The sequence below is a fragment of the Lepisma saccharinum genome, chromosome 1 (assembly GCF_977018435.1).
Source record: "Lepisma saccharinum chromosome 1, izLepSacc3.1, whole genome shotgun sequence".
Lineage (NCBI taxonomy): Eukaryota > Metazoa > Arthropoda > Insecta > Zygentoma > Lepismatidae > Lepisma > Lepisma saccharinum.
Window position 1 is genome coordinate 161,908,089 of NC_139229.1, and position 22,194 is coordinate 161,930,282.

A 22,194-nucleotide genomic window follows, 5' to 3' on the forward strand; every position below is an offset into this window, starting at 1 on the left:
AAGCTTGTGCGATGCCGTTCAATATGCCCGTCCGACAGCTGGTTCATTCATTATAGCGTGACATTTTTATGGCTTGACCGGGCTCCATTCAATTAGAAAGGGTCCTTGTGCCGAACTGTTTTTTTACCCTTAGAGGACCACCACTCCAAAACCCAGATGAGGTGCACACTTCACTTGAGACTTCTGTTCCATGGAGTTCTACAATGGTGGGATCCATGGTCTTCCAGAACAGGTTATTGCTGTTGATGGGGACTACTATTGACCTGCCAGGTCCGTTTCATGTTATTTTTTGACATTTGAAGGTGTCTAGTGAAAATCCGACAGAACTTACTTGAACAGTAAGATTGAATTTTTAGGAATTCCTCCTCGGCTGCTATTTTTTTAGCTCTTGAGAGGGGTGTACTATCTTATATGTATAATTTGCATACTATCCTGGTGCTTCAAGAACATGAACTTACTTAAAATTAGTGTACAAGTGGATCTTGTGTGCGTGTGATGCAGAATTTAATTTAAATTTGCTTCCCCCCTTTTAATAAATTATAGATCTAACAGTTGGGCTGAAAAGTTCATAGGCTAACATAGTAAAAAATATTTTTTTGACAAAATTCGATTTTATTATTCAATATAGTTGCCTTCGAGGGCGATACAACGATTATAGCGGTCATACAATTTTTCGATGCCATTTTTATAGTACGATTTCTCTTTAGCCTCAAAATAGGCCTCAGTTTCGGCGATTTCCTCTTCATCAGTGCTAAATTTCTTTCCAGCGATCATTCTTTTAAGGTCTGCAAACAGGAAAAAGTCACTGGGGGCCAGATCTGGAGAATATGGTGGATGGGGAAGCAATTTATTACGGTTGAATATCGCTAAACATTGCTCCGAATCATCAAAACGTTGTTGCTTTTGATCGATTGTGAGCACGCGCGGCACCCATTTTGCACACAGCTTTCGCATGTTCACATATTCATGCACAATATGTCCAACACGTTCCTTTGATATTTTTAAAGTCTCAGCTATCTCGATCAACTTCACTTTACGATCATTTAAAATTATTTTGTGGACTTTTTTTATGTTTTCGTCGGTAACAGCCTCTTTGGGGCGTCCACTGCGTGCATCGTCTTCGATGCTCATTTCGCCTCGTTTAAATTTAGCAAACCACTTCTCAACGGTTGATTTTCCTGGTGCAGAGTCCGAATAATGTTTATCAAGCCAAGCCTTGGCTTCAACAGTACTTTTTTTCGCCAAAAAGCAATGCTTTATTAACACACGAAATTCTTTTTTATCCATTTTTTCACAATAACAAAAGCTGCTTCACTCACAATGCAATATCTCACGAACTAATTATCCGGCAGCTGTGAAATTTATACACGTATCTTTTGAAGGTTAGTACTAAGTAAAAAGCACATGGATTTAATTCTAGTAACGCCATCTATGAGTCAGCCTACGAACTTTTCAGCCCAACTGTTATAGTCCACCGTTTGAACTTTTTGTTCATAAACAAACAAAATTATAATTTACATAAGAATTCCATGATATATGATTTTCATTTTTGGAACATATTCTGACAATACCATTTTATTCTGGGCATGTGACAACAAAAATGTCATAGCATTTATACTACTGATTATATAAACCTTGATTTTATCCTTTCCCTCTGTGTATGAGAGTGCATGTGTATGCTGTTATGGATTTTTACACTTGCCTTGTAAGATTGAATATAGAAAGCCATGATCAAATTCCCTTCATGTTCAGTTTAAAGAATTCAATGTGGGTTTTCAGTAACACTCAAAATCTAATTTTGTACTTCTGTACAAGTAATATATTTAAAGATGGACGTCTAAAATTTAGCTCTTAAAAATTGAATGCAATATACTCCTGGATACAATTGTCATGGAAAAATTAATTTAAATACAAACCTGCCGAGTACCACACGTCATTATTATAGCATTGATTTCTTTTTATCTCAAGGTATTCAAGTTTTTGCTTAATTATTTAACATTCTAGTGCTACCACTGCGAATTACATTAATTGAAGAGATTTCTTCTTATATTGCCACACCACTGCCCAAACCAAATCCCTTTACTGTTAAAGGTCCCAGATAAAACAGGATTTACATTTTGATAAATGTCATCGGTAAAATATGTACCCACTTACGGATATTTATTATGTCATGTAAGTTAGCATAGGAATCTATCATCAAAAAGTAGTCAGAAACTGCACTAGGCTCTAGGTGAAGTCAAAATTTGCACATTCATGGTTTTGACATTGGTAGGACAATATGTACACTCACCCCACTTAGTACTCTGGCAGTTTGTTTCTTTATACAGCATATTTGCAAAAGATACAATTAAACCTACAAGTGTCAATATACACTGTATAAAACACACATTACTAACTTCGTTGTCCCTGTACACATTACTTGCATTGTAGAATTATTATTCTTACAATCTATGGTTTAAAAAATTAGACTTGTTTCAGAACATATCTTGAGGCATAAACAAAAAAAAAATCTTGTTTAATTCTGCACTTTAATTCCCACTTAAAAATGAAAATGTGTACAATTATTATATGTTACAATACATCCACAATTTCCCCCCCGTTACACACTTCATTTATATTATAAGTAGTAGTCAGTGTATATTATTAAAATACACTGTTCCTGCCTCTCGTATGCAAAAGTATAAAAACCATTTGGAGCAATAAATTACAATTTTAAGTAATATCTGTAACATGTATTTTGCTTTTGAAAAAATGTATAATGAGCACTGAAACAAAAATGCATAAGTTACAAAAATAAATCTGAGTTTACATAAAATGACTAGATAACAACAAATTGTAACATTAAAAAATTCACAAGCTTACTGAAAAAGAATGTATATCAATAAAATCTTAGGAAAACATAAAACTTAAAAAAAAACACAAGCTAGTTAGTACACTACACAACTGTTTATGCAATTATGATTTATCAAATAACATATTGCAACTCTTGTAAGAGGGGGGAAATTCCACAAGTATAAAATTCCATATTTAATAAACCAATTTCAAAAATCAAGTTATCATCATTACATATATTTATTGATGTTGCAATTTAGAAAATTATGGGTACCTGCACCTCATTTCTACATGTTATCTAAGCTTAAGTGTTAACAGGTTGAAAATGTCTAACAACAACAAATTTTCACATTTATTCTATAAAAATAAATTTTATTATGGGTATATTATGTGTGCATGCATGTGAGTATGTGTGTGTGTGTGTGTAAAAAAAAAAGTACAGTTAACAATACAGTGCAACATATGCAATATTGAAAGTGTAACACAATAAAACTGCATGTTCAATATTCCACATAGGTGTGTTATGTTAATAACTTTGTACAGTATCCTTCAACTAAATAAAGAATGCCCTGATATTGTTTTGAAAAATAAATTACACATTAAGAAAAGTGAATTAACACTGTTTTCAGTCCAACTTCAATTCTTTTCGTTTCACAGAAACAAACAAAATATTTAAAGGGAAATCTTGTCTTTCCCTTTAAATTGTGAGTAAACATTTCAGCCATTTAACTTTTACATTTAACATGATGTCAACTTAAGGCACTAATCTGTATTTGCATTTACAACTCTACACCAAGGTTCATTACTCCTAGCATTCGATGGATTTTTTCATCATTACGTAGGATGTTTGATTTCACTGCACTGATCTTATCTAATTGGTCTTCAATTGCTTGATCCAATTCTGTTAGATGGGCTTTCATTGGTTCTATGCACTGCTCTGTAATGCTGCAAGAAGGCAATCAAATATTATTATTGTTATTATTATTATATAAATCAGAAGACAATTTAGATAAACTTCGCAAAATATACATGGTAGGTACTATAAGTACAGAGGTTGTTTCTGATCTATGGTGATGATTTCAAACTGCACCTACTTTAAGAGAAACCATGTCGCCACCATTGAAAGTGCTCTATTTGGTGGCCCTGCATCTTGGCAATTGCCCGACAGCAAAGTTTCCACTGTAGGAGACTGGCATGAAGTGTAGTCATGCCCAGCCTCAACCACTTCTCCTGACAGGCTTTCCATAGCCCTTCAATGGTGCGGGGTCTCCTCTGAGACAAGGCTCGTTTCAGTAGGCTGAAGGCGCAAAAGTCCATCGGTGAGGCATCAGGTGACTTCACTGGAATGTCTGTGAAACGAATGGCACGAATTCCAGTTTCATCCGCCATTTTTTTGGAGGAAGACGCAGGTTGAGCGAGATGTGTGACTTGACACCTTGTTTTGAGCTTATGAACATGCCCTTTGTGTCGCTTTTCCAAACCGAAATTGCGGTGAATGATGGTGTGCAATGTCTTCAGTGATGTTTGTAGCCGGTTCGTGATACTTCTCTGTGTGGCTGCATTCTCCCTGATGATCAGTGCCCGGACGTCCCGAATTGTAGCTGGTGTGCAGCTAGTGGCAGGCCACAGGTTGGCCTGTTTCTGCCCCATATGAATCATCCCACGCCTCGCCTTACCTGCCCCTTTCAACACCCATGATATGCCATTTTTGGACACAGTGAATCCACGCTCCTTGCACAGTTTTATAATGGCACTATCACTGTAGTTTACGTCAGAAAGTGCAGATATGTAACCCTCCGAATAATATGCACTGATTTTTGGCGGCATTCTTCCCGATACGCACTGGCCACTCGTCATGCACAGTCAACGGTCCAACGTGCCCACATGACTGGCAGCTTCGTTCTCTTCCCGCTTGGTGGTGCTGCAAGAGGTGTGCAATTTCGTCATCATAGATCGGAAACAACCTCTGTATATGCTGTATAATACACCAATATCTTACATATAAAAAAAAAAGGTAAAGTGCTCCCCTGTGCATAGCACCACGCCATGAAGGTGTATAGGGGGTGTGGGGGTAACACCCCACACTTTCTTGATCCGGTCATGAGTGGGGGTGATGTGATCAGCATCATGCCCCTGACTGCCTTTACCCCCCAGGGTTTCCCCCAGGTACCCATGTTATTCGACGCTGGGTGGGTGCCAGGGCCGCTTCCATATCTTACATATTCATAATACAATTTCCTGATTAATGGAGGAACATGTCCCCCTCCTCCCCTGCTCAAGATGTCTGTTTAAGATACAAGAACAGGGAGAAACAACAATATCTCTCTTTCCAGGTTCTCTACAATCAAAAGTGTAATTTTGTTTCCAATTCTGTCCTGAAATAATCGCAACATCTGGTTGGTACTCTTTCACTTTGTATCCTATTTAGATAACAACAAAACAAAACAAAAAAAAATGTTAAATAGATGCAGCAGAAAACTTGATTTTATATTCCCATATCTTATGTTCAATCCTCATGGTCCCAGTTGAGCAAAACAAAATTTTCCTGGGTTTTACAATTTTCCCCCATTTTAAGATGTACACATCTGCTTCTGTAGAGCCTGAATTATCTTTACAAATATACAGAACCTGTATGCATGCTGTTTTTAAAGTCCCTAAACTCATTAAATAAAATTTTATTTATCCTTTTTATTTATTATTGTGCCATTATTATCTGTAATTATGATTATTTTTTAAAGTAAAACCCTGGGAGATAGACACGGTAAAGTTGACAACACAATACACTTGCTAAAATGTTCAAGTATTCATATTGCCAGGAATTTGTAAGAGTATCAGCATCAATATATTTTCAAACTTATCTACAATTAATCAAAAGTATCGCACACCTCTGCTCTCTCTTGAGATCCTTCTGCAGCTGACTGTTTTCTTCAGACCACATTTCAAGTTCTCGCTGCATGGCATCCACATCCTCCTGCAGAAAGTCCATGAGCTTGCCAAGAGGATTGGCTGCCCTTGTGAGGGTCTGTATTGAATTTCTAAGTCTATCCACTTCACGCTGTGCTACTTCCCTTTCTCTTTTGCGAGCTGCATCTCCAGCACCTGCTTCCCACTCCTACATGAAGAGAGACGTTTATGAATCATTTCCAAATTCTGTTAATCTGAAAAATTTGTACTGAATTCTTGTTTAAATATTACATATTTTTAAATGTCACTTATGTTATTGAAATCAAGAGATCATTCATAGGATCCAAACAGAATCTTTGTGGATAATTACCGTATTTACACGTGTATAATACGCACCCTCGTTTTTGATGGGGAAAAGCAAAAAAATATATATATATATCTCGTATATAATGCGCAGTACAATTCAGGTTCCAGAAATGGCTTTCTTAGCGTCGGACTAACATTTACGTATTTCATTTAAAATTAATCAGTAGATCATAAAAACGATCTTTTCCTTGCTTTCGTACCTGATGCATTCACCACGCGACCTTGAACTTCCAGATGTTGGGCTTTTCATAGGAGAGGAGGGAGCAAAGTTATCAACCACCCGTTCAAGGTCGCAGTGCGTGATGCTTACAATAGATGGATGACATCAAGGCAGCATGAACTCGCATCAAGCGGGAGGGTGAAACGTGCGTCGCTGCCGATTGTTTGTGAATGGGTTCGTGAGGCATGGAACTCCATCTCCCTTGAAATGATGATCAAAAGTTTTAAGGTAACGGGAATATCGAACAAGATGGATGGAAGTGAGGACATTTCAGACTGCTTGTATTAGTAACTGGGAGTGAATGACGAAATTAAGTGTAAACGTTATTTATTTATTTACGTGAGTCAAGCCGCAATAGCGCAGTAAATATACAGTAATTATTTCTATTTGGTAAGTGTTGACGTAATTATTTTACCTTCATATTTGTTACAGTCAACTCTTGATACAACGACCTTTCTTAGTTCCCAGGAAAAAGGTAGTTATTTCGAAGGGGTTGTTATTGGAATTTGCACCAAAAACGATTGTTAGGAGATAATCGGTCAGAATGAATGTTGGATTTAATACGGGTCTACTAGAGCATTGTCTGTTACAAGATGAACTGGTAAGATAAGATCTCTCGGAAGATCTCACCTTTCTAGGCACAAAAAAAAGGGGCTGTAAATTTCGTTTTGGTTCGGCTGTGTAAAATACGTCGTAAAAATGCCATTTTCCTTCCTTCGACCAACTTCTAATTCACCCCCTCCCCCATTCCAGGGAGCAGTCCTTCCTCTTCCTCGACTTGCATTGTAAGCCAGTCTGAAAAAGGAAACGGGCAACTTGCGATCTATTTGCACCCAATGCGTATTCTAAGACACATTGAACAGAGTCGCACTCGATAATCATTTTGGTTTGGAATTAGATTTCACTAAAGTGAAACTGTATATTTAGTCCCGATTAGCCCAAAAGCATAAAATGAACTCAAAACAAGCTTTATGAAACCTGCGCATTTTCAGATATCAAAATGGGAGATCTTTATTTACTCTCACGTTAATCGACGATAATCGGTGTCAGCTTATACATTGAGCATTTTTTAAAAAATCGTTTGCAGCTTACACATTGAGGTTCTGAAGATAAAGGTGCAGAACATGAAGTTGTTTTAACTCTTCTTTTTCTTTCTGAAGATCGAATTTCGTTATCGTCAAATCAAAACAGCTTTGCGAGATACAAAACAATGACTTGCCTTCGCCCTGGATGAGTCATTGCTGTTATCCACAAGCGACAACTTCCTAGACGCTAGACAAAACACTGGTGCCAGTTGCAGCGTATAAACAAGGCGACCGGCTGGAAGTTCGAGCAACAGGTGGTCAGGGAAAATCCTCCGTATTTTAAAGATAACGCAACTGTCGAAGGCTGAACTTTTATCAGCTGTGTGAAGAAGAAAGAAAAAACCCTTTCTTTACGTTTTACCTTGCAACAGACAATAATACGAGCAATATTTCAATACAATAGCATTAAAAAAATAAAAAAATAGGACCTCAATTCTGCAATTATTGCCGTGCAGACAAGTGGCGGAGAAAGCTGGGTAGGGGGGCATTTTTTTAATATTTTTTTATTTACTTGTCCTATGGTTTTTTTCGTTTTCAAGAATGCATCCAGAACTGGTTGACCATTTTAGAAGTCAAAGGAAAGAAAGAGCGGTCCACTTCCACCCTTGCCTGTAATCAGCCTGTGTGCACAGACGAGCAAGAAGACAATCGGCATTGCCCCCCCCCCCTAAACGTTTGCTGAGAAGAAAAGAGGGAGAAGTCACTCTGCCAACGGAACACTTTTGGCAAATATTAGGACATCGGCACAGTCATGAAAATGTAGAAAGTGATAAACGGGACTTATGATGCAAGTAAAATCGAAGTGAACTTTTGCGGAAACCTGGATAAAAATGCATTAAGAGTGTTGACGATCTTTAGTTGGCCTATGTGGCTTTGATTATCTCTATAACAGTTGAGTGCATAAAACGTATTTTTCGCCCGATCTCTGTTCATGACCATGTCTCAGGCGAAAACAATTTTTGTGGAAGTTATTTCTCCCGCGAAAAATACCGCTTGATACGTCTCCCGTGTGACGGTAGGCGCGTGCTTGAATGCCGCCAGAACGGGTGCTGCTTTTCTCGATGTCGCAAAACTTTCCATTACTAAGTGACAACTCATGGGAAAACGGCCATTTTGCATTAAAAAGTTATTTTTTAAAATTATTATTGCTAAAGAAAGGCAATCTGTAGATATATACATGTTATACGCAGTGACATAGTGAAAAAAATGCGTGATTTCATTTTGGCTGTCCGAATTATTCCGTGCATAATACGCACCACAGTTTTGAAGGGCAAAAATTTTGGAAAAAAGTGTGCATTATACATGCGTAAATACGGTAATTCAAATTGATTTAAATAATGAATTCTCACGTAACATAGAACAATAACAAATAAATTAAATAAAATTACATGTTCTTGGTTAAAATATGAAACAACTTACAATTTGCACTTTTCTGGGCTGCTTTTGGTTGTTTTCTAGGTTTTGTTTCTGATGGGTTCCATCCTCCAGCTCTTTCTGACGGCTTCCATCTTCCAGCTCTTTCTGAGTTTTTAAGATTTGTTCCACCAGATGACCCTGTTGCCCCTCATTTATACTTTGTGGCTGCTGCTGTTCAGCACTAAATATTTCAGGCTGGAAATAAATAATAAATTTAAACACAAATTAGCATAACACATTACATCACTATGAAATCTTGATATCTGTAATTTTATTTTTTGATGTCGAAATTGGCATGTTTTGAACTACATGTTTCGTATAATGGATATACAAGATATAAAATCAAAGAAAGCAAAAACACTCACAAAAATGTTATCGACATTTAACCTTCTTCTTCAGTGCAGGGAGTCATAACGTAACGAAATGGAACGGTATTTTCAATTACGGTTTCCGTTACGTTACAACCAGAAACAGAATAACTTTTTTCGTGAACAGAAACGTTACCTCAGGTATATGAACATTACGTTACAGGTGTGTATAACGGTACCGAACCATAACTGATCTCTAAAGGAGTAGGTCTTCACGTGACACTTTAACGTTACATCCATTGCCGGCAACCAGTAACGTTACAGGGTATAAAAGATATTCGTCACGTAATGACTAGTAACTTTAGTGTGTGTGGAAAGTGATAGTAACGTTACAATTAACCAGTAACTTAATTGAGGTCACGGCTGTAAAAACGTTACACTCCTTTTTTCAAAGCAAGAACGTTATTTATAGCTGGTATGATACAGACGTTCTGATGTGCAATACCGTGTCCGATGCCGTGTTCCGGAGAGAATAACATAGGTCTCTCGTATAATTGTGCTCGTTACTTTTGTAACGTTACAGTTGTTTTCCTCCACAAAAGTCTGTTTCGAAAAAGTGATACACATGTAATATTATAGCAAAGTATTTCTCCCTCGTTTTCAATAAAATATCGTATTCCTATTGGCTGTTTATGTTAGGAGTAGGGGAACCACACTTCGTGTTCTTGGCGATGTAAAAACTTCCACGTTGGCATTTTTAATTGTTGCCAACCTTAACTTTAGCTTACTATCGCTAATTAACATTGATGTGTTATATAAATTATCAGTTTTTCTTGTTATTTTATGTTATGAGTTTGTATTGTAAGTTAGAACAATCTGTTATGCTGCACCTCACGCTTGAGGTAGCAGTTGAGAAGGCGGTGCGCGGACTCTCGTGTTAAATAAATTGCTTATGACTGCCTGTGAGCGTGCATGACCCAATAAATTATAACTTTTAACTTGTGCGAATCAGTATGTACGCGCGCGATTCGTGATTAAAGATTTTGGACATTTTAATTATAAAGTATTTGGAATTTTATTTACTGTCACGTGTCGCAATTCGGTGGTTTCCTTCCTGGAGGAAGGGTGGATCGTCTTAATCCCGATCCCTGGATGAGAACTGGTGCTCCGAAATGACCAGCTGGAGCAAGGAGCTGTGTATTGCCAATTCGGCATACCCTGGAGTTACGAGTGGTGGCACGTTGCAGCTTAATACTCCGAAGTCGATACCAAAGGTTCATGGACGTCTGCAGGATTTTTTTTCCAGGGAGGGGCAAGCAAGGTAGTTTTTTCCAGGGGGGGGGGGGCAAACAAGGTGCATGTTCCCCCATAATAGTGTTGTCTCCTCAAAAACCATTGCTTTAATTTGAAGTTATCATGTTCATGCAATAATTAACATATATTATTATAGCTAAAATGCAATTGCGCGATATATATAATTTTTGGTTGACTTTCCTTTTCCAGGTGGGTTGTGCCCTTGCCTCTTTTTCGGACATTCATGCAAAGGTTCTATTTTTATTTCGCGTCTACCACTTTCGGTTAATCGCGATGATAAAGGATGTGATAGGTGATGGAAGTGGTATAAAGACAAATGACCCATCCATATTTTCTAATCCGACATTAGACTTCGCAGTATATTACGCTAACTAATTTGCCACGGGATCGGCTTCTTCGTGTTTATCTGCTCATCAAATGATTGATTAGTTATTCAAACTATATAGGTAGCAAAGCTATATAAAATAACGAAACAGAAAAAAAAAACCACTTAACGTCTTGTAGTACTATCATCAACCTACAATTTCATGTTCTCAAATCGACACAGAAAACTTCTTGTGACATTAGTTTTACGAAATGGCCTTCGGGAATAAAGATTGCCCATTTCCTGGTTCAGCTCGAAACAATTCAGGTGCCTTATCGAAGATGCTCTTGAGCACGAGGGTTTCTAACCTACTTCGCCGTAATTCAGTTGTTGTATCTTGTTTAATATGCTGTATTGTACAGGCAACCGCAGATTAAATAGGAGGAAAAAGATTTTTCCGACGGAAAATAAGTTGGCAATGCTGCGAACACCGAGGCATTCTTGATAAGACGCCTGAGGAGGGTCGAGAAAACTTTCCTGAAAAAGCACAACCCCAGTATCGAAGGTCATGCTACACGTGGATTGGCAACTTTCGGGAGCATGCTGTCTGTCTACACAATTCTACCCAAATACCTGTTTGAAAATGAATCTTCTGCTCGCATTTTATTTTTCAAATGTAGTTCTGACATTGTAGTCATTTTGCAATTATTTTTATTTGTTCTTATTTTGCTTTGCTTTTATGTCACTTTTATAATTAATCGAAACTATGAAGATGGATGATAAATAGATGAAATTGATGAAGAGACACCTAAAAAAAAGATATTTACAGACCAGGACTCGAACCCGGAACCTAAAGCGGATAGCTTGGGGGTGGGGGGAGACCGTCAATAACTCCCGGTCACGAACTGGCTTATAATTTTTGTAATTTCTCAGGAGTATTTTTTGTTCTGTTCATACATAATGCCTGCTTTCGGAAACTTAATTTATAAGTGACACACTTTGTTCAGTGGGGACAAGCCACGAATTGTTTGAGAGGAGGGACAAATCTCGTTCATATACTAGATACAATCATGGACTATACTTGAAAAGGTCTCCCCGATGGCGCAGTGGTTGCGTCGTTGCCTAGTAATCAAGGGGTCCCGGGTTCGATACCCGATGGAGGCACAAGTGGTTCGGATTCCACTTCAAACTGAAGGTCCAGACCCGATTAGCCTTACTGTGCATAAAGTGGACTCAAAACACCAAATCAGTCAATCATATACTTGAAATGTGACGTGCTAAACACTACTTTCGGAGATCAGATGGACATGGCAATTTTGATATACAAGTTGCACTTTTTCTACTTAGATTATTTATGTCCAAATTTTATCCTAATAGATAATCTCGCAACAACGCAAAATGTTTAAATTGACTTGAATTCACAATGGCTCATATACAGTGTGTTTATAAATTAACGGTGCGGCTTCAAAAATTAATAATAAATCTATTTATTACCTTACACGGGCAAAACTTACACCGTAATCAGAAGCAACTGTCCAAATTTATATAACTTTTTTTTAAATTGGTATAAAGATAGAAATCGAGAGGGGGCAATTGCCCCTCTGTATCCCCTTCCAGGTGCTCTTGGCCGTCTGGAAGAAATAGTGCACGAAAGACGTGAAAACTAAATCCATCTTGAGTATCCTTTTGTCTTACTACTCTTAGATTCTGCAACCTTTCTTTCTATAGTCCAATGTTTGCCTTCCTTACCTCCTAGAATTGATTTCTGTACAAGTTTGAGGGCTAATCTCCCCTGCCCCCTGTGGTTGTGCCACTGCACCTTCTTCCGCCGTTGTTCCTTTGGGAACTTTCATCGGCTTCAAAATACTTCATTTCCTTCAAGAGCATAATATCGTTTAATAACCGGCAATATGATTCCTCTACCCTAAATTTCTGGAATAAAGTATAATAATATAGGAGCATGGAAATCTGGAAGGGGGGCGAGGATGGCCACCTCTCCCCTTTAGAAAACGAATGTCAGCTAAAAGTATATATTTCACACGTATAATTTGATTTGTCATAGTAATTTACATTAATTATTATAATGGGGATGCAGGAATGCGATAATTTCGAATTCAAGTGGTGTTTCTTGAGTGGGCAACACTATTACCAGTTAATATGCAATTGCATATGGCATATTTCCCTGCGTCTAAAATATCGAAAGATGTCCATAATGAGGGGGGGGGCATTTGTCCCCCGCCCCTTGCACCCCGTGCGCACGCCTATTGCTACTCATTTCTACACTAGTTGGAAGCTTTATTCAATTTCGAGCCAAAAATGTAATTTAATATCAAATCAGGGTTGTTAAACGTCCACGAACCCATAAATTCTAATGGGTTCTATTGGGTTCCGCAACAAGACCGGAACCTTTTTTATCGCACAGTTTAAATTGGGTCCAAGTTGCATATTCTTTCATTTCAATATGGAACTTAGACCGTCTTTAAATTGATCCGGAAAGAAGGTCCCTGTGCCGTATTTCAATTGATCAGGAGAAAATGTCCCTGGAACGAATTGAAATACATAAAGAGGCTCTTTACAGTCCAGATCCATTTATGCTTGCTAATATTCCCTGCTGAACCGGAATTGAATTGATTTAAAATTCCTGACCCTTTAACAACCCTGGTTGAAATTCATTTTTTTACAAACAACCATATTTTTAACGGCTATTTCACATTAATTTCATACGATATACTGAGTTATTTTTCGCAATGTTCCAATGAAAGGTAAGAGATTTTGGCTATTCCTTTTTCTTCCTTGATGTTAAATAGATTATATTCGTCACGTGCCTATAACGTTACTAGCTAACATTTGTGAATTGTTCTTTCCTTGTAACGTTAACATCTACCATACTGAATTTATTTACGTTCTTTATGCAGATGGTATGTACCCAACTGCATTTTGTTCCGTTCCGCTACAGTGGTTTACATTTTGCTAAATTCCTATGTAACGTTAATTAACCATATTGCCTTTCACTTCATTCCGTTACGGAGGATTGCATTCATTACGTTCCTATGTACCGTTATTTACTACCATGTTGCATTTCGTTACGTTTTTGTAACGCTAGTATATACCATATTGCATTTCGTTACTACGTTCCTTGTAACGGTAGTATATACCATATTGCATATTACGTTATGTTCCAATGTGCTCATTTCGTTACGTTCCTTTATAACGTTAATATTGTAATGATGCGATCATTACTGGATCCTTTTTATGTTATAAATTGTGTATGTCTATGTATTCCTGTACGTTTGGGTTCTTGGCCGTTGGGGAGCGGTAAGTTTCCAGTAACGGTTTAGGTCATTAGCGGGGCCTATAAATAGGAAGGGCAGGGGAGCAGTCGGCCTCAGATGTTTGGCGGAGTACAGCAATGTAAGAGGTATCTTTTTCTCTGTGGGGAGCGGCTGGGCGAGCTTTCTTTCCTTACTATGTGAACCGACGGCGGGGATGTTAACTTTCTTTCTTTTAATACACACACTTGCTCTTTTCACACTATCCCAATAGTTTATTTCATGTGGGAAACCGGGTACACAACACACATACCTTCAGCCACCTTTTTTGGTACTGAGGGTTATATTTTTTTTTTACTCGTGGAGCCAGTGGCTACGCGAGTCTACACACTCTCTTCGGGAAGGGGGGACAGGGTACACCGGAATGTAATTTTGCGAATAACGGCCAAGAATTAACTTCTGTAAATATATTATGAATAAACCTATATATATCTAAAAGGAAATGGGCGTTATACTATAATTTGAAGAAATACGTGTCTATTGCCTAAACTAGCATCCACAGAACTTCAGGTACTGCAAGTTTTGAACCTCGGGACAAGGATTCAAAAATGTATGCTTGTGTATATTGTGTATGTTGCTGAGAATCAGCTTAAAAGCACAAAATATACCGTTACATACTGGGGGCTCATAGTCGGGATATTTTTTCTAAGAAGTACTGAAGGCATATGTTATTGCGAAGTGGAAAGAAAGTAACAGAAGACAAAATGGCAATTCAAATAGACAGGGAGCTCATTGGCAAGTTGCTAGGCAATGCGAACTTGGAGGGAAGGCCTGAGGAAGATATCGTGGGGGAACTTGAGAGACTTTCTCTAAATGTTACACAAGGAACTTCGATAAGGACCGGCGAGGAAAAAATGAGCAAAATCTTGGAAAAAAGCAACATTAACATTCCGATCTTTAAGGGAAACGTCGGCGATGTAAGTCCACACGATTATTTGTATGAATTACGCAATTATCAGGAAATCATGGAAATTGGGGATACTTTTCTCTTAGATAGAATCTTGCCGCTTTCGTTGAAGGAAATCGCTGCAGATTGGTTCAGATTTTCGAGACCATTCGGCACTTTTAGGGAATTTGAGAATGCGTTCTTGGAAGAATTCTTTAGTGTCGATTACGACTCGGAAATAGCAAGGATCATTCAGAACAATTACCAATCACCAGACCAGTCTCTTCTTGCATTTATTCGGCACACCAGGAAGCTTTTTGCAATGAGGGAGAAACGGGGGACAGAAGACGAGGTCATCCAGCATGTTTTGAAATTTTCCCATCCTAAATTCAGAACACACTTGTACAACAGAACATTCGCAACAATCAAAGATTTGGAAACCCATTCTATGGACATTCAAAAGAGATTGTATTCAGAAGCTCTGTACTATTGTCCAGAGCTAAGAGATAGCAGTTTACCACTAGCGTCAACTTCACGGAGTGTCGCAAGGCAATTAGCAGCCGCGGGGACAACGAACCCTTTCGGCCGCGTGGGAACAGAAGTATCAATGAGTGCCATAAATCCGGGTCTTTTCAACCGCTTGAGCCTTTCCGGGAATTTTGGAACCCCGTGGAGAGCAGAAGAACCGACGAGGAGAAGGGGGTATGATGGTCCGCAGAAAGGCTCCACCTGTGCCGTCTCTAAAGATACCGTTAGACCAGAACAGATAACTCCGGTTCTTGCACACGTACAAGGAAAGCAAAACAGGGGGAGGAATAGGGAAATACGCAACTGCAGAAATTTCACTTCTGGCGACAAAAAACCGTTAGTCACCTGTAAGGTTCAGGGAAAGGACTTCTCGCTATATTTGGATTCTGGTGCGTCTGTGAGCACAGTGTCTATTGAGATCGCAAGAGAACTGGAAAAACAAGGAAATAAGATTAACAATAAACGTATTAATATTTCTTTGGCAGTAGGCTCTGTACAATCATGTGGGGAAATGTATCTTACTGTACATTTGAATGGGATGAAAATTAAGCATAAATTCGTCGTTCTGCGCAATTGTTTCACCGGATTTATCGCAGGTCGTGGGTTCATAAGGAAGGCCGGCATATCGCTACATTTGAAGCAGGGAGGCTACAGTTTTGAGGACAGTAACGTCATTCATTTATTTTCTGCGGAGAAGAGGGAAGTGGGAAAGAGGCTTCCGTTCTCGCAGCAGGGGAGGACGTCGACTGTGGAAGCTGGAGCTGGGCTAACCGCGACGATGACTGCGACGATGGAAAGAAATGAAACTGTTACTGAAGCAACCGCGACGATGGGAAATTGCAAACCACACCCCGAAACTGAGGACATGATTGACCGTGTTGAATGTTCGACTGACACTGTGCAGAAATCAGTTGCAGATTTCAGCGGTTTGTGTACTGCAGAAAGTGCGAAGCAAATGAGGAAGAAACAGAGGGAAAATTTGCTTCGGAGCACAAAACTGCCCATGCTTCGTCTCTCTGGAAGTAAAGATATGGAAGATTCTTCATTGTTGCCATTCTCTGCCACTGAGGGAAATGAAGAATACAATTCTGAGGAGCCACGTAGGCTTCTGGACACAGCCTCCCTCATTTCCGAGCAAATGAAAGACAAGTTTCTTGCTGACGTAGCGAGGGTTACAAGGAATGAGGAGGTGGAAGGAACGAAGAAGTACAAGGAAAAGGTGAAGACCCAGGCCAAATCTTCGTACTTCGACAACGAGGGAATTCTTAGGAGAAATTTGCCTACGGAAAAGTACAAAGAGAAGGGAAAAGGGAAAATATGGGCACCTACTTCTCTACGTTCGCAAATTCTCGTGTCGTTGCATGATAATGCATTCGCTTGTCATCCTGGGAGATTGAAAACGTTAGCGAAGGTTAGGGAACAATACACTTGGATAGACCTAACTAAAGACGTTATCCAGTATTGTAAGTCGTGCCAGCCATGCTGCGTATTAAAAGATGACAGGAATAAGCAAGATTTCATGTCAAGTAAGGAGGAAACGAAATTCAGGATGGAAGACGCCAAGAAGAAAGCTTGTGATAGGAAACGCCGCAAATGCACGTTTCAGGTGGGGGATAAAGCTTGGCTTAAGGAACATCCTATCTCTGGTAAGGCCCGCAGATTAACCAGTAAATTCTCGGGGAAATCCTCTGGATCACACGCAATTGTGGAGCAAACTTCGGCAAATACTTTCAAAATGAAACACAGCGGAGACGGAAGAATATTGAGAGCCAACAGTGACCAGTTGAAGCCTTATTCTTCGCCACCTGACTTTGCAAGGAAAGTAGCCGAACCCAATTCAGCAAAGAGAGCGCACGTAACTTCGGCAGGAGGAGCAAGACGAAGATATATCCCGGATGCGTTACAAGCTGAGAAACAGATTCTAGTCTAATTTCAAAAGGGGATTTTTTGTAAATATTGTACACAGGGACTTATCTATCTTTTCTTTATTCTATCTTTCACTTATTTTCTCTACCTCATACCTCATACAGTACTCATACAAAAGTGTCGTTCCGCAGTCAATTTCATCGCGAAAGTAACGCAAAGTTAGTGTTAGTTAGTATTCTTTTACCGTGTAATTTCGTCGAGAAGTCGAAGTTCGGTGGCGAGTGAACGCAGTTCTAGCGCCGGGCATAGCAGTGACATCTTCGGATGAAGAGCCAGTTCGATCCATTCATGTGCAAACCGGTCGAAGCGATGACTTCCGATCTCGGCAGGAGCGCAGAGCAGTTGCGTTGCCGGGAGTCGAACCAGCAGCCTTGATTACTTGGATGGATTTCCAGGAGACTGTCTCTCATTGGTCCAGGAGGAAGGATGGAAGAGATGCTGAGTGGGTAAGAATCGACATGTGTTAACCAGCTCCAGTGCTGAGGGAACAATGCGGATCTCGAAGTACACTTGTGGACAAAATTAGAATGAACATTGACTGTCAGTGTCGTGTGATCTTCTAATGAAAGTGTGTTTGTAGTGAACAGAAACTGTGGACAAGTGCTTTGTGTATATGATTATTATTTTTCTAGGTTACAGAACTTTGATTTTTCTCTCTCCAGGAAGGGGGGACTATGTAATGATGCGATCATTACTGGATCCTTTTTATGTTATAAATTGTGTATGTCTATGTATTCCTGTACGTTTGGGTTCTTGGCCGTTGGGGAGCGGTAAGTTTCCAGTAACGGTTTAGGTCATTAGCGGGGCCTATAAATAGGAAGGGCAGGGGAGCAGTCGGCCTCAGATGTTTGGCGGAGTACAGCAATGTAAGAGGTATCTTTTTCTCTGTGGGGAGCGGCTGGGCGAGCTTTCTTTCCTTACTATGTGAACCGACGGCGGGGATGTTAACTTTCTTTCTTTTAATACACACACTTGCTCTTTTCACACTATCCCAATAGTTTATTTCATGTGGGAAACCGGGTACACAACACACATACCTTCAGCCACCTTTTTTGGTACTGAGGGTTATATTTTTTTTTTACTCGTGGAGCCAGTGGCTACGCGAGTCTACACACTCTCTTCGGGAAGGGGGGACAGGGTACACCGGAATGTAATTTTGCGAATAACGGCCAAGAATTAACTTCTGTAAATATATTATGAATAAACCTATATATATCTAAAAGGAAATGGGCGTTATACTATAATTTGAAGAAATACGTGTCTATTGCCTAAACTAGCATCCACAGAACTTCAGGTACTGCAAGTTTTGAACCTCGGGACAAGGATTCAAAAATGTATGGTTGTGTATATTGTGTATGTTGCTGAGAATCAGCTTAAAAGCACAAAATATACCGTTACAATATCTACCATAATACATTTTGTTACGTTCCTTGTAACGTCAATCTATAAGATATTGCATTTCATTACGTTACATGGGTACCAGCAGTTGAACCATACTCTTCCTCCTACAAAATGGAATGTACCGTGTAACGCAAATTGGGTACGTTACGACTCCCTGCTTCAGTGTGTTGGCGTGTGAATTTTAATTCAAACATATGTAGTCAAAGGGCCCTGCATGGTATACATGCTTACATACAAATCATTCTTTATAAAAATATGATACCTGACATGTGTTGATAACATTTCAGAAATGGGTAATAATAATCTCATATTTATGATTTTTTATTGTCAAATGCTTTCTTGCTCTACCTCATTCCACCATAACAAGGTTGAATATAAAAAAAAAAAATAGTTACAACATAGTTACATTTGTAACTATACTGCAGTTACTTACTTCCGCTCTACTGCATCTACAGACAATTGGATTAGGTGCTTTTAAATGAAGATAATATATGATGTGGAACATTTCTGTGACTTAGCGAATTATAAATACTGTAATTGCTACATGATGGAATAGAAAATAATGTAAAAATTCAATGCAATGTCTGGGATTACTCACTTGAGTTTCTGTTAAAGGCTGTTGTGATTCTTCAACAACAAAGTTATCATCTTCGTCATCTTCCTTGTCCTTATCACCCTCCACAATCACATTTGATACTATTTTACCAGTCATCGGCCTGAAACAAATCACAGTTTTTTTCACCACCAAATTAAGGACTTTACAAGAAAAAGAAAAAAAAGAAAGAAAGAAACCTTCTGTACTCTGTCACCGGAATCTGTGGAGCAATGTCGTGCATAGGGGTCGAGAAGGGGGAAATTGGGGAAATTACGTGGGCAGAGCGAAGCAGAACATGCTGCTGCACAGGCTGGTAACCGCAGTTGCTCCACCCCCCCCCCCTCTTCAGCAATCTCGTTCCCTCACATGTGTCCATTGGCGGAGCTGTTTCACATCACTACTTGCACAGACTTGTTTTCATTCGCTTCCTCCACCGATAACTGCGACAGAGTATAGGAAGACTTGTACGGACATTTACATAATTTGATATATTTGCAAAAATAGTTTAGTGGTTTTTTAGAAACAGTATTTTGAATTATGTCAATGTTGCCATATGTGCTATTCAATTTTCTAGAGTTCCTTGGAAATAACATTAACTATATTGGAAATAACATCACAAACATTAACTGTTCATGTATCAGAAAATATTCTCGTATATAAATGAAAGCATAAAATTTATATTGCTTCACAAGTTTTTTTGCATCAATGTGCAAAGAGATTTAATATAAACTTCTATGTACACAAGTCAGTATATTGTGTCACTAAATATATATATATTCTTCTCAATTTTTGCAAGACATAATCATAAAACTATCAATTACATATTATGACTAAACTATATCTTAGTATTAATTATATTTTTTCTAGTAAATTTATTACATTAATAAGTCAAATTACTGTACCGAGGAGCTTCAACCAATGGGACTTCTCCCCTGTCCCTGATCCTTGGAGCTGCGGGACGAGCACTTCGTGGTCGAGCTGAACTGCTTCGACTAGTTCGAGGCCTTTGCATGAGGCCCGTTGGGGGACGAACGGAAGGTGGTCTACTTGGGGTAGGGGTTTGTTGAGATGGTGAAGGAACAATGGATTCTTGATGCTCACTGAAATTCAAAAGTTTGTGAAGTTTTATTTCAAAAGTCCAGTTTAGGTACAGAAAATAACAAGAATTGAATTTAAGATTCTTGGTGAAATGTACAGCCACCACAGAAACAAAAACTGTGACCTTTTAATATGTGCATGCTTAGTCTATTCACACTTCACATTAGGGATATACTAATATGAAAGTACTACATATCTGATAAGAGTACCACTACAAAATTAACATAACATAAGAAATAATTTAAATTTGATATTTGGTTGGATGTAAGCATCATGTAACATGCTGAAACATTGCTTTTACAAAAGAATGAACAAATTATGTTTATTTTTTGTTAAGAAAAATATTTTAACAGAAAATAGAAAAGCACTGAAGAAGAATTAAAAACAAATCTACATCCAAAAACATTTGTCTGTAATATGGTTCAAAAGTGAATAATCATTAATATTAGAGTGGAACCTCGATTTTACATCTCTCAGGGGACCAAGGTGGTAAACTAAAAAGGTGGAAAAATGCAAAATCTGCAAAATTTTTATAACATTTGCTCTATTGGGACCATGAAAATTGAATATAGAAAGACTGAAAATACAAAATCTGGGAACATAAAATTGGTTTCTACTGTAATAGGGTTACTTCTTAAGTACTTCCCATACGTGAAGGTCAGGTTTCTATTTTAATTTGAGGTTAAACGCTTTTTCAATTATGAATATGTAGAATGAATAAACTTCAACTAAGTTACTTTAAAAAAAAACAAAAAACGATCGGAACAAACCCATTTATTTCCTTGTTGCTACTTCCCAAAACAACAGGTCCATTGCTAGAGCTTGCTTCACCATCTAGATTAAATATATTGCTTTTCTCTTCCCCAAGGGACAGAGCTACTTTGTCCTCTCCTGTCAATGAATTCATGCTCTTTAGATCATTATTAGGTGACATAGTGCCTTCAACTTGAGTTGTTAAGCTACTAGCTTCAAGCTCTCCATTCTGTTCTTTTGTTGCAAATGGAGTAACTGTTCTTGATGTTTCGGAAGGAGTCTTCTTACCTGAAATAATTAAGTATTAAATTAAATACATACTTTACAAAATATGCAGGATCTCTATAAAACAAAAAAAAGTATGCAAACTAGCACGTGTATGAGGAAAAGGGGGTGTTCTCCTTGATTAGTGGAAGTGAAAAATGAAAGCTCTATCGGGCATACTCTCTGACTCAATCACGTTGTCCAATAACCTTCTTCCATTTCTAATTCTCCTTTACTGGTTCATGTATATGACTTGTTTCCCTACCAACCAATCATACCTCAGAATAAACACTGGATCAAATACACAAATACTGATCAATAATCCATTGTAGGTGGAACCCAGAGAAATGAAAAGTATGTAACAAGGAATTTCTACCAGTAAAAAAATTTGTAAGCAAAGTACCGCAGGTTGGATTTCCAGCAGAGACATATTATATGGCACAGTGGTTTCAATTAAATCCTTAAACTGTAGGTCCAGTCCCAATTAGCCTATCCAAACATAAAGTTAGCTTAAAACAAGTTAATACAAGAAACATAATACTAGTTAGCTCATCATAACAATGTAATTTAATGGCATGGCATTTTTATATTCTATTTTGTCCTGTGCATAATATGGATTTAAACATAGGAAGACTGACCAATAAAAACACTCACAAAGAACAAAA

The 22,194-nt window shown here is 38.4% G+C and overlaps 1 protein-coding gene across 2 annotated transcripts in view; it reads right to left on the reverse strand.

Annotated features, from left to right (window-relative positions):
• Positions 1-1,773: 1,773 nt before the first annotated feature.
• Positions 1,774-22,194, reverse strand: part of IFT54 (intraflagellar transport 54) — a 53,954-nt gene continuing 33,533 nt past the window's right edge. For both annotated transcript variants that reach the window (XM_083141541.1, XM_083141533.1), the window contains 6 exons: positions 21,283-21,553; positions 20,317-20,514; positions 19,418-19,535; positions 8,827-9,018; positions 5,718-5,944; positions 1,774-3,777 (listed from right to left, as the gene is read on the reverse strand). In XM_083141541.1, the coding sequence (XP_082997667.1) occupies positions 3,612-3,777; positions 5,718-5,944; positions 8,827-9,018; positions 19,418-19,535; positions 20,317-20,514; positions 21,283-21,553 (1,172 nt within the window). In that variant the 3' untranslated portion in view covers positions 1,774-3,611. The remainder of the gene's footprint in view (positions 3,778-5,717; positions 5,945-8,826; positions 9,019-19,417; positions 19,536-20,316; positions 20,515-21,282; positions 21,554-22,194) is intronic.